Raw genomic sequence first — 15,154 nt, 5'->3', positions numbered from 1 at the left:
AAATATGAGTCATTATTACAATAGTTTCGGAATGAAGAACAATATTCCTCCACCTATGTATTCTCCCAGATGACTATGAGGGGAAACTCCAAAATTACAAGACTTTGCAAGTAGTTCCGAAAGTTCATGTACATAGTGTTCTAATGCTTGACCTTAATACCAAATTGGTCTGCATAAAGATTATCAAATCGGTTTCCAGTAAGGATATTGAGTTTATTATTAGATACACAAATGATCCTTCACGATGGCCCATACCCAAAGTCAAGACATGGTGTACATGCAGTCCCCACCACATCAGTACTTTTTAAATAAATTCATTGTTTGTTTGGATATCTAGTTATTACTGGTCATTCTTTGTATTGTGAAAAACTTGTAATATTCTTAGAAGGAATTTTTTTCTGGTTTAAGCCTATTCTACAGAGTCATAGAAAATCACCTTTATGGCACAGAGAAGACATTCAGCCCGTTCTGCTCATGGCAAAAATTAATCTTCTCTGATTTATCCATTTTTCCATCCTCCAGGTCCATAGCCTTGAAGGTTATGCATCCAAAAAGTATTCAGGATTTTTTTTTAAAGGTAGTGATGCTTTCTACCTTTGGAGTTCCCTTTCACGAATTGTGAATTTCAGGAACTGGATGTTCACTCTAATCCAAGCAACCATGCAAGCAGCTTCTGAATGAAGCTGCCATCCCCTTGACGGAGGTTGACTGGCTGATTGATCATCAGTACTTGGGTCAGCGATGTGACCAAATCCTGTAGGTTCTCATGATAGCCAGAAAGGAGAAGAACTGAATCTTCCATAGGCTGTGACAGATACCGCAGCCTGATGTTATGACATATTCTGCTGGTAAATCAAAAGTTTCTCTTTGACATCTGTGTTGATGTGGTCAGGCTTTTAACTGCATCATGCAATCTTGAGTTCTTTCCCTCGGGAATTATCTGGTTTTATAATTTGCAATTTTCAATAGAGACGCAACCAAGTGGCAGACATTCTATGTACTTTGGCATCAACTTTTACTTCATTAAGCATGAAGGGATAGGCTGTTACATGAGGTAAAACACACACTTTCGATTGTTACCATCTGTCTGGCAATGTTACAGATATTATTTCTAGTGGGTAGCCAGTTCTGCATTTTCTAAATCTTGGAAGGATCAAAGTTGTTGAATTCTATACTAACTTGCATTAAATTTACAGCCTCACCTTTGATTGTGGAAAAATGAAGGCAGAAAATGAAGTTGCCAGATATTCAAATTCAAAGATTCAAAGTATATTTATTATCAACGTATGTATACAGATTACAACTCTGAGATTTGCCCTCCCACGGGCACTCACGAAACAAAGAAACACCATGGAGCCCATTCAAGAAAGCATCAAACACCAAATGCACAAGAAGAAAAGAACGAATTGTGCAAGTGGCAGAAAGCAAGGAAACATCACATATCAAACATCCATTCACCCATTGAGTTCACCCATTATTTCTCCTGGAAGTTTTTAATGGGTTCAGTGAAAGTACAAAGTCCTAATACATATAATACCATACAGCTCCTTCTTTCATTATCACTTCACTAGCTGTGATTAAAATCAGATAATAGAAAGGGAGTATAGGAACCACCTAGGGCTCTGCTTGTCAGAAGAACAATGTTTATGAAAGATGCACTTTGCAAAAGAAGCCATTACTGCTTTTTGCCAAATTCTTCAATTTGAAATGTGACTCATCTCCATAGGCACTTGGCAGTGCACTATTAATGAGAGTTTTCAAAAAAGTATTCAGTATAAATTAACTAAAGGATATAGTTTGCTTGAATACAATTGGACATTTAACATATTTTTAAAAAATTAAAAATGGAAATACAAAGCAAGTCATGAAATATTTATGGAAAGGCACAAGTTACTGTTTCAGGTTAATGAATTTCAGAACCACTGATTGAAGGAGTTACAAATCACACCTACATGGTTGTTATTTTCCTGTCACCTCATTACAAGTCTCACCAAAATTGTTAGAGCACTCATTGGTATAGTGGAGTTGTGTTCAAACTGTCTGCTAACATCATTAAACTTTTTTGAGGCACTAGTTTATGATGTACGCCGATAAAGCAATGCTGTTAAATGCCCCACCTTCCTCCTCACATCAAACACTTTGCTATCCTCTTTGGACTGTGATCTCTCCAGAACAAGTAACCCAGCCTTTCTCCTCAGCCAAACCTCATCAAAAAAGCACACCCACTGAGATAAAAAAGATCTCAGCTCGGTGAGGAAAGAATATGGCAGATGGAATACAATGTGGAAAACTGAGAGGCCATCTACTTTGGTACACAAAACAGAAAAGTAGCAGTGAGCAACTGTGAAATGTTCATGTTCAAAGGGACTTTTTTTTTAAATAGTGACTGGCTGTGAAATAAATGTTGGTGTTCAAAGGGGTATTGTGCCCTTGTGCAAAAGTCACTGAAAGTTAAATACAGGCACAAGAACAACTAAGATAAAAGGCAATGTTGGAGTTAGGATTAGTCTATTATTGTCACATGTACCAAATGCAATGAAAAGACTGTCTTGCATACAGATAATACATTATAACAGTATGCAGTAGACAAGGTAAGCCAATAACAGAATGCACACTGAAGTGTAACAGCTGCAGAGAAAGTACAATGTAGGTTGGCAATTAGGAGCAAGATCGTAACAAGCTAAATTTGTAAGGTCAACAGCCCACCTTCTGGTAGGAGGATATGTCTTGGGTGGGGTCTTAGATTATTTTAACAGCATTGCAGAGGTGGTGAGAGGTGTGGACAGAGACAAGGAGGGGAGGCTGATTTGTGTGATGTGCTGGACTGCGTCCTCAACACCCTGCAGTCTTCTGCATTCCTGGGCAGAGCAGTTGCCATGTCAAGCAGTGATGGAAGGTTTCTATAGCACATCGAAATTTGTAAGGTCAATGAGGACACATCAGATTTCTTTAGCATTTGTGTTGGGAATAAATTACTACAAGAGAACCTGAGTACAGATGTCTCACAGTATTATGTAGGAATATAGTGGAACCAGAATCTGTATTGTACACAGTTTTGTTCTCCTCAGATGACAAAGGATAGATAGATAGCTTTAGAGCAGGGGTTCCCAACATTTTTTATGTCATGGACCTCTACCAGTAATCGAGGGGTCTGTACACACCAGATTGGAAACCCCTGCTTTAGGCTGAGTGTAAAGAAGATTCATTAGATTGATCCCTGAATGAGCTTGTCACATAAGGAGAGATTGAATAAGCAGACATGTGCATTGTAAAGTTTAGTACAATGAAAGATGACCTTATTGAATACTCCACAACATAATCCCTATCTCTTTAGGATGGATGTGGGGAAGTTTTCTCCTTCCTGGAGAGTTTAGAACCAGACTCAACATAAGAGGCAGACTTTTTCAATCTGAGATAAAGAGAAATTTCTTCACACAGAGAACAGTTAATAACTGGGATTCTCAACCCTGGAGCACTATGCTGGATCAATCAATGAGTTCATTCAAAAGAGAGAATGGTAATAGATTCCTGACATTACGGGACTGAAGGGAAACTGGAATAGTAGGAAAATGGTGATGACATAGAAAATTAGCCGAGTGGTAGAGCAAGCCTAAGGAGCTGAATGACTTCTCCTGCTCCCACCTCCCAAGTTATATTCTCATCCTCCAGCAAATTCTACAGATAACCCTCAGGAGAATAAGTTTAACATTGTGAGCCAAAGCAATTACTGCCGATCTGGCCCCATTGACCTGGTGTTCGACTTCAAATGCAGCAGCGGGGAAAAAGGGGGCAATAAAAATCACATTCATTGTGGAAAATACACAAGTTAGTACACCTGCAAAAGTTCAGGAACACTGAAAAATTGCAAATGTCACCAAGAAGGGAGAGAGGCAGAAGAGAAAGGAAACTATCGGCCAGTTAGTCTGACCTCAGTAGTTGGGAAGTAGTTGGGCTCAATTATTGAGGATGAGGTTTCAGGGTACTCGGGAGGCCACTGTTGGCATGGTTTCTTCAAGGGAAAATCTTGCCTGAAAAATCTGTTGGAATTCTTTGAAGGGTAAACAAAGGAGAATCGGTTGATGTTGCATCAGAAGGCCTTTGACAAGGTGCCACATACGAGGCGGCTTAACAGTCTACGAGCCCATGGTAGATCTAACGTGGTATTACAGGAAAGATTCTAGCATGGATAATGCAGTGGCTGACTGGCAGGTGGCAAAGAGTGGAAATAAAGGGAGCCTTTTCTGGCTAGCTGCCGGTGACTAATGGAGTTCCACAGGGGTGGATGACAGAATTAATGGCTTTGGTGCAATGTTTGCAGATGATAAGAACATGGGTGGAGGGGCAGGTAGTTTTGAAGGAAGTAGAGAGGCTGCAGAAGGACTTAGACATACTAGGAGAATGGGCAAAGAATGGCAGATGGAATGTGGTGTCAGGAAGTGTATGGTCATGTACTTTGGTAGATGGAAAGAAAACACAAGAAACTGATTTCCAAAGGGACTCAGGAGTCCTCGTGCAGAATTCCCTGAAGGTTAAATTTCAGGTTGAGCCTGTGGTGAGGGCTAGAATATAAAAGCAAAGATGGAACGTTGAAACTTTATAAAGCGCTGGTGAGGCCTCACTTGGAGTATCGTGAGCAGGTTTAGGCCTTATATCTTAGAAAGGATGTGCTGAAACTGGAGAGGGTTCAAAAGAGGTTCACGAAAATGATTCCAGGTTTGGCATATGCAGAACATATGATGGCTCTGGGCCTTTACTCACTAGAATTCAAAAGAATGAGGGGTGGCCTTATTGAAACCTATCAAACGGTGAAAGGACCTGATAGAGTGGATGTGGAGAGGATGTTTCCTATGGTAGAAGAGTCTAAGACCAGCAGATACTGCCTCAGTATAGACGGGCGTCCTTTTAGAATGGAGATGAGGAGGAACTTCTTTGGCGAGAAAGCAGTGAATCTGTGGAATTCTTTGTCACAGGCAGCTGTAAAGGCCATGTCTTTATGTATATTTAAGGCAGAGGTTGATAGATTTTTAATTGGTCAGGGCATGACGGGATACAGACAGAAGGTAGGAAATTGGGACTGAGAGGGAATGGATCGGCCGTAATGAAATGGTGGAACAGACCCAATGGACCAAATGGCCTAATTCTGCTCCTACACCTTGTGGTCTTATGGTCAAAGTGCCGGTGGAACTCAGCAAGGCATGTGGCATCTGTGGTGGGGAATAAACTGTTAACACTTCTGGACAAGACCCTTTGATGGGTCTGGACCTGAAGCATCAACTGTTTATTCCTCTCAGTAAAAGCTGCCTGACTTACTGAGTTCCTCCAGAGTTTTGTGTGTGTTGCTCAAGATTTCCAGCATCTGCCAATTTACAGTTAGCCCACCTAATTGCCATCCTCCTCAATTATATTCTGCTGTGGTCTGCCTCCAAGATATTTATTCCCTTCATAAGATATTGCCACCACTGGCATAACCAATTTTTACTGCTGGTGACTTTTTGTCTCCGGCAAGCCTATTTTTGAACTATTGTAGTCCATTTGTAGGTGCACAGTGTTATCGGTAGGGTCTAACTGGCAACGATGGACTGGTGATTTATTTCTAATATATCTGCCTGGTCAGGTAACAAATCACCAAATGCCAAAGTTGAGATAAACTGTTCAAATGAGCTTCAATCAAATAATGGAACATAAATGACATATCTGTTATGAAATCCTTACTTGTAAGGCACGGTTTTTCGTACCGCTGAAGACATGGCTTTAATGATAATTTGGCAAGATAACTTTGAGATCAGTTGTTCCTCTCACCTGATTTGCAGCTGCGTCCATCAGCCTGCAATGTATATCCAGGGAAACATGTGCACTCATACGATTCCAACGTTTTGATGCAGAAGTGCTGGCAAATTAGTCCGGGATACATCGTACATTCACTAAGTTCATTGTCCGTTATGAAGTTAAATGCTGTTTCTGCTTCACTCAGTGAATGAGCTTCCTTAACATTTTCTGATTCCAAAACTGAAACAAAATGCACATTCAATTATTTACGTATTCCATAAAAGTCATCTAATAAAATGCGAGAACTTAAAACTGGAACCAACAAATTTGTAGGGTTCTTGTGAAACTCTGAACAACACTTGCAACAACATCTCTGAACAAGCAACCACAATTTAGAACATTATTTTCATATACTGTATGTTTATATATGAATTTACCAAGCACCAAGAGAGCAGATAGCCCATACATTCATGAAGGATGCAGAGATGGCTATTATAAATTATATCTAGTTAACAAATGTTAAAAAGCATGGTTTATATATGCAATGGTGTGAACAACAAATATTTTTTGATTCAGCATGTGTTGCATAGTGATGCATGATTTTTTTAAGCACCTTTTGTTTGAAACTAGCACTTGTCCAATTATCTGTGGTCTAAAGCACTGTACAATATCCACTCAGTCTGCCCGTTATCCAGTGGACACAGATTATTACTAGCAACTTAATTCTGCTTGCTGATGTAGTCAAGTCAGGTTTTCCTTTTGTTCTGGATCCATGCCTTCTTCAAAATGGGAAGAAAGGAACTTCAACTCTCTCTGCTTTGTAGAAACAGAACAAATTAAAAGGCAACTGTTCTATTTCCAACTGTGATCTCAGACTTAAGTTTTGATTTTGGGTGAGTAACTGGCAGACTCGGGCTTTGAATCTAAAAGGGATGCTATGGAGTCAATAGGTCAACAGTCACACTTTGTCAAGGCCTGAGTCATGTCAAGCAGAAGCAAAATGGTAGAAAATAAAAACTTCATTGATATTGGTACGTTATTGTCACATGTACCGAGGTACAGTGAACAGATTGTCTTGCATACTGTTCATACAGATCAAGTCATTACACAGTGCATCGAAGTACAATACTGTGCAAAAATCTTAGGCACATACAGTACCTATAAAAAATATTCACCCTCCTCAGTTTTCTTGTTTTATGACATTGAATCACAGTGGATTAAATATGGCTTTTTTTGACAATGATCAACAGAAGATTCTTTTGTGTTAAAGTGAAAGATCTCTACAAAGTGTTCTAAATTAATCACAAATATAAAACTCAAAATAATCGATTGCACAAGTGTTCACCCCCTTTAATATGACGCACCAAATCATCACTGATGAGTCAATTGGTTTTAGAAGTCACATAATTGTTTAAATGGAGATCACCTCTGTGCAGTCAAGGTGTTTCAATTGATTGTAGTAAAAATACACCTGTATCTGGAAGGTCCAACTGCAGGTGAGTCAGTATCCTGGCAACAACTACACCAAATGCAGCAAAATACAGGGAAATCCTGGAGGAAAACCTGACGCAGTCTGCAAGAGAACTGCGACTTGGGAGATATGTTTTTTAGCAAGACAATGACCCCAAGCAAAAAGCCAAAGCTGGAGCCCTGGGACTCGGGCAAGGTTTAATCACATGGTTTGTAGATTGAACTCTGTAATTCATGTTATGGGGTGCTTCTGCTTTCTCATCACTCCTTTTTTGTGCAGTTTTGACTGGGGAGGACTAGAATCTGCGGCTTGAGTTAATGAGCGATACAGCACTAATTTCAACTAAACTAAGGTAAAACGAATATTCCTGGACTCTTTCAATCTCAGGGTTGTGCACTGCATACACGCTTTCACATTAAATGTACTTTGAATTTTGGAACTAATTTGGGCAATCAGACATTTCACTCACATAGCTCGCCTTTCCAGCATTTATTTTACTTTCTCTCTCCTTTTCTGATATTTCAGATTTCATACATCTCCTTATAATGGGGTATATAGGAAAAGTCTTATAAAAAAACAGTTAGTATGACAAAAATGAGAAAGCCTGGGCCAACAGAATTGAATAGAATTCCTAATCCTTTTATAGCTATACTGTAAAAGAAAGGTTGCTGGGATTGAATAGATCTCCTCAGAGAAATGTCAAGTGATGCAGTATATGAGGGGGACTTAATGAATACTTCACATCAATATTCACCAGGGAGAAAGTCAGGAGGATGGAGAGCAGGGGAAAGTGTCTGCTGATGGTCTGGAGCATTTGTGTGTCAGGAAAGAGAAAATGTTAAAGATATCGACACACATTAAGGTGTACAAATCCCCGGGGCTTAACAAAATCTATCCTAGTTGTCATATGAAGCAAGGGAAGAGATTGATTGGCTCTTGCAGAGATTATTGGATCATCTTTAGCCACAAGTAAGTTGTGGAAGACTGGAGGTTGGACAATGCTGTTCCCATTTTCAACAAGGGCAGAAGGGATAAGCCAAGGATCAGTAGGCCAGCAATGAGAACGTGGGTAGAGAGTAACAGGTGAGTGTTGTATAACTGGATTTCCAGGAGGATGCAGAGTTGGGGGTATGTACTGGCACGGATACAAGATTGGTTCATGAAGTTGGGATAAATGGGTCTTCCTTTGGCTGGCAATCAGTGGCAAGTAGAGGTTGGTACTGGGCACGCAAATATTTATGACATACATTCCTCACTTGGAAGAGGAGGCTGAGTGTAACACATCTAATTTTGCTGATGGCACTAAACTGAATGGAATAACAAATTCTGCAGAGGATGCAGAGAGATATAGACAGGTCAAGTGAATTGGCATAGGTCTGGTAGGTGGAGTACAATGTTCATAAATGTGAGGTCATCCACTTTGAAAGGGAAAATGGAAGACTGTTATTATTTAATTGATGAAAGATTGTAGCATACAGTAGTCCGGGGTACTTGGAAATGCTTGTTCATGAATTGTAATAGGGTGCGTAACAGGTTATCAAGAAAGCAATTGGAATGTTAGCAGTTCTTGTTAGAGGGATTACATTTAAGAGCAGAGAGCTGCAACTATATATAGTGCTGGTGAGACCTCACCTGGAGTACTGCAGTTCTGGCCTCCTTACTTGAGGAAAAGCTTATTTGCTTTGTGGTGGTGTAGAGCATGTTCACAAGTTTGATTCTAGAGGTGAGCGGTTGGCCTATGAAGAGAGATTGAGTTGGCTAGAAAGATGCTTACTGGAATGAGAAAGAATCTGACAGAAACACGTCAAGTTATGAAAGGGGCAAATAAGATAAGAGCAGGAAAATTGTTTCCACTGGGAAGTGAGACTAGAACTAGGGACTAAGACTGAGGGAATAGTTTTAGGAAAGAGATGATCAGGAATTGATCTTTCCAGATTCGTGAATCAGTGGAACTCTCTGCCCAAAAAGCAGTCAACGAAACCTCATGAAATATATTTAATAAGAGTATATTTAGCAGTTAGATATGACTAAAGGCAAGTAGGTGGAACTGTCCACAGTTACGTTTTTAATGAATAATGGAACAAGGTCAGCAAACCAGATGCTCCTATTTTGTATGTTCTTCTCAATACAGAAAATTGGGCCAACTGTGTGGGCTCCGTGGTCAGCGTGGACTCATTGTGCAGAAGGGCCCGTATCTGTGATGTATTGTTCTATGACTACGAGTGCCTTACTTAAATGGAGAGATTGGATGGACTGGGATTGTTCTCACTGAAGTGCAGGAGGCTAAGGGGTGACCTTTGTGAGGGGAATACATAGATTGTCGGTCTTCTTCCAAGGATAAGGATATCTAAAATTAGAGGACAAAAGTTTAAGTTGAGAGGGAAATATTTTAAGGAGATTTGAGAGGCAGGTCTTTCCCAGGGTAATGTGATGGCAGGTAAATGCACAGAGGAGGTGGTAGCATTTAAAATTATTTTGGATAAGTACATGGAAGGATAGGAACAGAGCGTTACAGACCAAATGAAGAAAACTGTGATAAACATATATAAATATCTTGGTCATCATGGATAAATTTGATTGAAGGGCTTGTTTCGATGCTGTGCAACTCTATACAAACACAAAATCTGCAGGTGCTGGAAATCCACGGAACTCAGCATGCCAGGCAGCATCTTCAGAACAGTGTAAACAGTTGATGTTTCAGGCCAAAGCCTGTCATCATCTTTTCTGTTGATGCTGCCTGACCTGCTGAGTTCCTCTATGATTCGTTGGCTCTTTCTCTCTTCCTATTTTCTCCAGCAGCCCCTTGAGTTTGAGGAACTCAAGTTTAGTAGGCTCTCTCTGGGCTCTCTGTTGAGGTGAATGTATTAGCTGCCCCTCCAGACTTGCACTCTGCTATTCACTGACCTTTACTGCCCTTTTTCAGTCGATAGCGCTACTGCTCAATTCATCTCAGCTAGTCTCCACCTTGTCACAGGCTTTTCATTGGTACCGCCACATCTCCTCACAGTCTCTGCAACTTAAACTTGTTTTATTTCTAATTTTTCCCAGTTCAGAATGAATTGCTATTGGCTTGAAACTGTTTTTCTATCAACAGATGCAGTTTGCATTAAGTTTTATTCAGTCATTCGCTTATTTTGTTTCACCTGAAATGGTATTTTATCAGCAATGGACATTACTGTTCAGTATTCAATATTTTTTAAGATTACATTTAATAACCATGCTTTATATTTTTGCTTTCTCTTTTCATTTATTTAAAGTGTCTTTTCAATAATAGAATCTTGAAGTTTAATGTCTTTAATTTAGCTCCAGGATAACCAAATGAAAACCTTCTCAAAAACTAAGTTAAATTATTAATTTTCACAGTACTTGAGGCCATCTTTTTATCTATGCACTTAAAATACTAGTTTTGAATCATTTTGTTATAAGGCTGGTCAACTTGATTAAATTTTATATTTTTCAAGCTTTAAAAGAATCTTGTTCATCGTTTTGCCCTCTGTTCGTTATATAGTTATCGACACTGCAGGAATGAATAAACTACATCAAAGCTTACTTTCCTCTGGCGAATGAAACTTGACAGAAGATCCTGCCAACATGTAGAAATGTTCACTTCCTTTCATTAGCTTCTACCTAACATCACAGCCAATGTATTGTTTCCAACACATTATTTTCCTGGCATCTGAACGAGGGCCATCTGTGTTGTTACTTGTGCCGCCAATTTAATAACTGTAACAGCAGACTTAATATCGCTAAAAAGAATTATAACCTCAAATCTTTCTCTTCAGACAGAAATTTCTAGCTTTGTTGAGAAGCTTGTAGGAGGAACTCCCTTTATCAACCTTCGCTCTCTTTTCTTCAACTTATTTATTTTGTAATTTATAGGTTTTTTTTATATCTTGCAATGTACTACTGCCACAAAACAACAAATTTTATTACATATCTTAGTGATAGTAAACCTGATTTACATTCAGATTCATTAACTTCAGTAAAGACAAATTACAGAGGCAGGGTTCATAATGTAATAATTTTAGTATGTGCAATGGAAATTAATTCCTTGCATTTTAAATTTTTTGTCTCTTTTTAGACCATAAGAGGTTAAGACTTGGAAGTAGAATTAGGCCATTTGGCCCAAGAAGTCTGCTCCACTGTTCCACCATGGCTGATTTATTATCCCTCACAACCCCATTCTCCTGTCTTTTCCCTGTAACGTTTGACACCCTTACTACTCAAGAACATATCAAACACCACTTCAAATATATCCAATGACCATGCCACCACAGCCGACTGTGGCAATAAATTCCACAGATTCATCATCCACTTGCAGGAAAAAAGATTCCTCCACATCTCCGTATAAAAGGTTGTCCTTTTAAACTGAGGCTGTGCCCTCTGGTCCAAGAATCCCCCACTGCTGGAAACATCCTCTCCACGTCCACCCTGTCTAGGCCTTTTAATATTCCATAGGTTTCGATGAAATCCCACTCACACCCCCACAATTCTTCTAAATTTCAATGAGCACAGGCCCAGAGCCATCAAACATTCCTCGTATGTTAACCTTTTCATTCCTGGTATCATTCATGTAAACCTTCTAACCCTCTCCACAGCCAGTACATCTTTTCTTACATAAGGGGCCCAAAACTGCTCACCATATTGCAAGCGTGTCTTGATCAACGCCTTATAAATCCTCAGCATTACTTTTTATGTGAGGGTTTGAAATTCTTTGCAAAGGACAGATATATATGAAGGCTAAATCAACAAAAGTACTTAATGAGGAGATGGATAGAATTCAGGGTGATGGGGAGCAGGAACAGAAGAGGATATGAGGCCTGGACACATAAGCCACAATTAGAATGAGTAGCAGGACAGGCTTCAGTGGCCTGGGGCCTGGTGACCTACTCCAATTCCTACTTACTTGTATTCTTGTGACTGCAGCAATATGCGGAGTGAATTTTCATCTTTGCTGCACTAATGGATACCAACTGACCATGTTCCCTCAAGTGTAAAACCTATCTACTAAAAATTGATGTGCAGTTAATAGTGTAATTTAAGTAATTTTCACCATCTCGGCAAATGGAAGCCAATCTTCACATGAGCCACATTCCATTTCAAGATTGTAGTGATTATTATTTTATACACAGAAAGCCGCACTGAGGTAGAGTTACCTTTGGACAACTTCTGGCTTAAAAACTGCTGTGCTGGAGACCAACGCTGCTAACAAAATCTGCCATGCTTCCATGTCCAATTTAACATACACGCCAACTTCCTGCCAGTTGCCTGTTAGTGGACTGCCAAGGAGACCTCCCAAATTAAATTGGGGAATTTTCTTGACACTGAGGTATCAAATGCAACTTTTGAACATTCACAAAGATTTAAAAAGACTAAGGTGGTGAAAAGTGAACACAGTTGAAACTATTTAAAAGCCCTGTTCAGTTTTCAGCGTCATAATCTGCTGGTTAAAATCAAACTATTCCATGGCATGGATTGGACCTCCTGATCAAAATACTTACTCTTTTGTGAACAATCACAATCTTTAGCCACACTAATTAAGTGTAAGCAAGTTATCATGCCTAAATGTCATAGAGGCATGACAGGGATTGAGTTTCCAAGTCATCACCCGCAGCACCACCAGTCTGCACATCATTCTTCGCAGCTTCCACCACCTACAAGAGGATTCCCCCACCAGACATAACTTCCCCTCCCCTCCCCTTCTCCAGGGATTACTCTTTATGTGGCTCATCCCTCCCTTTCTCCTCAGGCACTCACTCCTGTAACCATGCAAAGCCCCTACATCTGTTCCCTTGCCACTGTCCACAGTCCTAAGAAGCCCTTTCAGGTAAGGCGACAAAACGCAAGCATCCCAGAGTTATTTATTATACCCAGTGCTCCTCTTACAGTCTCTGCTACATCAGTGACAACGGACACAGATTGGAGAAGCACTTTTTAAGAACCTTTAGTCTATCGGCATGCTAGCTTGGATCTCTCAGTGGTTGGCCATTTCAATACTTCTCCCCATTCACATGCCATCATATCTGTCCATCTGCTCCTTCACTGCTTGGTCAAGGCAGTGCTATGATGGCGCTAGACAGCGATTTCTTCGAGCTCTTTTGCCTTCGAGCTCTACAGCCACCTATCAAGGTGGATGGGGTTCTGTCGAAGGCCCTGACCTAAAGCCTCACTTTGGTACTTTATGGTGATGGGACCTGCTTCCAGGGCTCACTGACCAGCCGTTTTTAGATATCCCAAGGACGCAGCCTAGAAAATGAGCACGCCTTCGTGTTTCTGAAGCTTTGCGGCCATGGGGACGAGACGATTCTATGACAATGCCATCACCGGAGAAAACAGAATATTACGAACAGCAGATTAGCTGCTAGAGCGGGGGTCAGCAACCCGCGGCTCCGGAGCCGCATGTGGCTCTTTTACGTCTGTGCTGCGGCTCCCTGTTGCTTTGGGAAATAATTGGTTGTGGCGACCCTTTTCCTGGCACATCCGAACCGACTCACAATTAGATAGCCTATGGGGGTTTGCGAGCACAGAGCTTTGGAGCCTCTGCGCCATGGGGGGCAGGTTGAGGGAGGCTTAAAAGTGAGGCTGAAGATTTCGAATAAAGTTTTTTCCTTCGACTGCAGTTACCGACTCCGTGTCGTAATTTTAGCGCTGCGTGTAGCACACCGCTACATGGTCAGTATTTAATTAAAATGTATTTTATGTTAGTTTGTTAGTTTTTGAAATGTAAATCTAAATTTGAAGATTATGGTGATCTTGTACAATCTAAATAAGACTTTGTGGCGACCCATTTCCTGACACATCCGAACCGGCTCACAATTAGCCAGCGTTCAGGCTAAGGGAGATAGCCTACGGGGGTTTGTGAGTACGTGTCTTTTGCAGCATCCGCGCCCATGGGGGGCGGGTTGAGGGAGGCTTAAAAGCAAGGCTGTTTAGTTCGAATAAAGCTATCTTTGACTGCAGTTTACTGACTGCGTGTAGCAACCGCTACAACGTGTTTTTATCGCTGGCTGTCCAGAGGGGAGGTGCTGAAACGCTTTGTCGCGTGTCTGGAAGAAGTGAAAACTTTCCTGGGCAGCAAAGGGCTCACCTTTCCTGAGCTGGAACAGCCAGAGTGGCTGGAAAAGCTACACTTCATGGTAGACATGACAGCGCACCTGAACACGCTGAACACAGCTCTTCAACGGGGTAAGGACGTACAGCCCTGCACATGTTGGAGGATGTTTTGGCATTCGAGCGCAAGTTGACGTTGCTTGCCAGAGATTTACAGAAAGGCACATTGTCTCACTTCCCCAATTTGAGAGAGTTCAAAAAAGGTCACGACATGATAAATTCGGAGTATTTACATTGGGCAATCATCGCAATGCAAACATCGTTTGGGAAACGCTTCTGTGAGTTCAGAGAGGAAAAAAACACATTATCCTTCCTGGTCACTCCCCTAAGCATCGATCCATCCCTACTGAATACGACTGCATTGTCAGGTGTGAGTCAACCTGAACAAGGATGATAAATATTTTAATTGCCTATTATTTTACGTATATTCATATGCTTTCATTGTTCAGTGAAATAGTCCTTTTATTTTTCAGGTTGACAGCTGGCTGACATTATTTTTGGTTTGCTGCTGGCGGCAAATTTAAGTTTGGCGTTTTTCATAAATACAAGAAGGACTCAAATAGACGTTGAGTATTTTACTTAAAAGTAACCTTCAACCCAACGTCTTTTTTTCGGAGGTCAACATGTTTTTGTTGCATGCAGAAATGTAATTTCGTTTTCTCTGCAGGAGTTCATCAATTTCATAAATGCAACACATTATAGTTTGTTTATACATAGCATAAAGGCAAAACAAAACGTTGTATGCAGTGTTATTTCATTTTAAATGTCAAACGGGTTTTGCGGCTCCCAGTGTTTTCTTTTCTGTGG

General features: G+C 40.6%; 1 protein-coding gene across 1 annotated transcript in view; it reads right to left on the bottom strand.

The window, feature by feature from the left end:
- The window catches only part of fbln2 (fibulin 2), a 225,187-nt gene that overhangs the window by 73,800 nt on the left and 136,233 nt on the right, over positions 1-15,154 (bottom strand). The window contains exon 8 of the mRNA XM_059944108.1: positions 5,800-6,006. Coding sequence (XP_059800091.1) covers positions 5,800-6,006 — 207 coding nt within the window. The remainder of the gene's footprint in view (positions 1-5,799; positions 6,007-15,154) is intronic.

The sequence above is a fragment of the Hypanus sabinus genome, chromosome 19 (assembly GCF_030144855.1).
Source record: "Hypanus sabinus isolate sHypSab1 chromosome 19, sHypSab1.hap1, whole genome shotgun sequence".
NCBI classification, from domain to species: Eukaryota; Metazoa; Chordata; class Chondrichthyes; order Myliobatiformes; family Dasyatidae; genus Hypanus; species Hypanus sabinus.
Note: the sequence above shows the minus strand (reverse complement) of the source record. Positions and strands in the feature narration are given on the sequence as shown.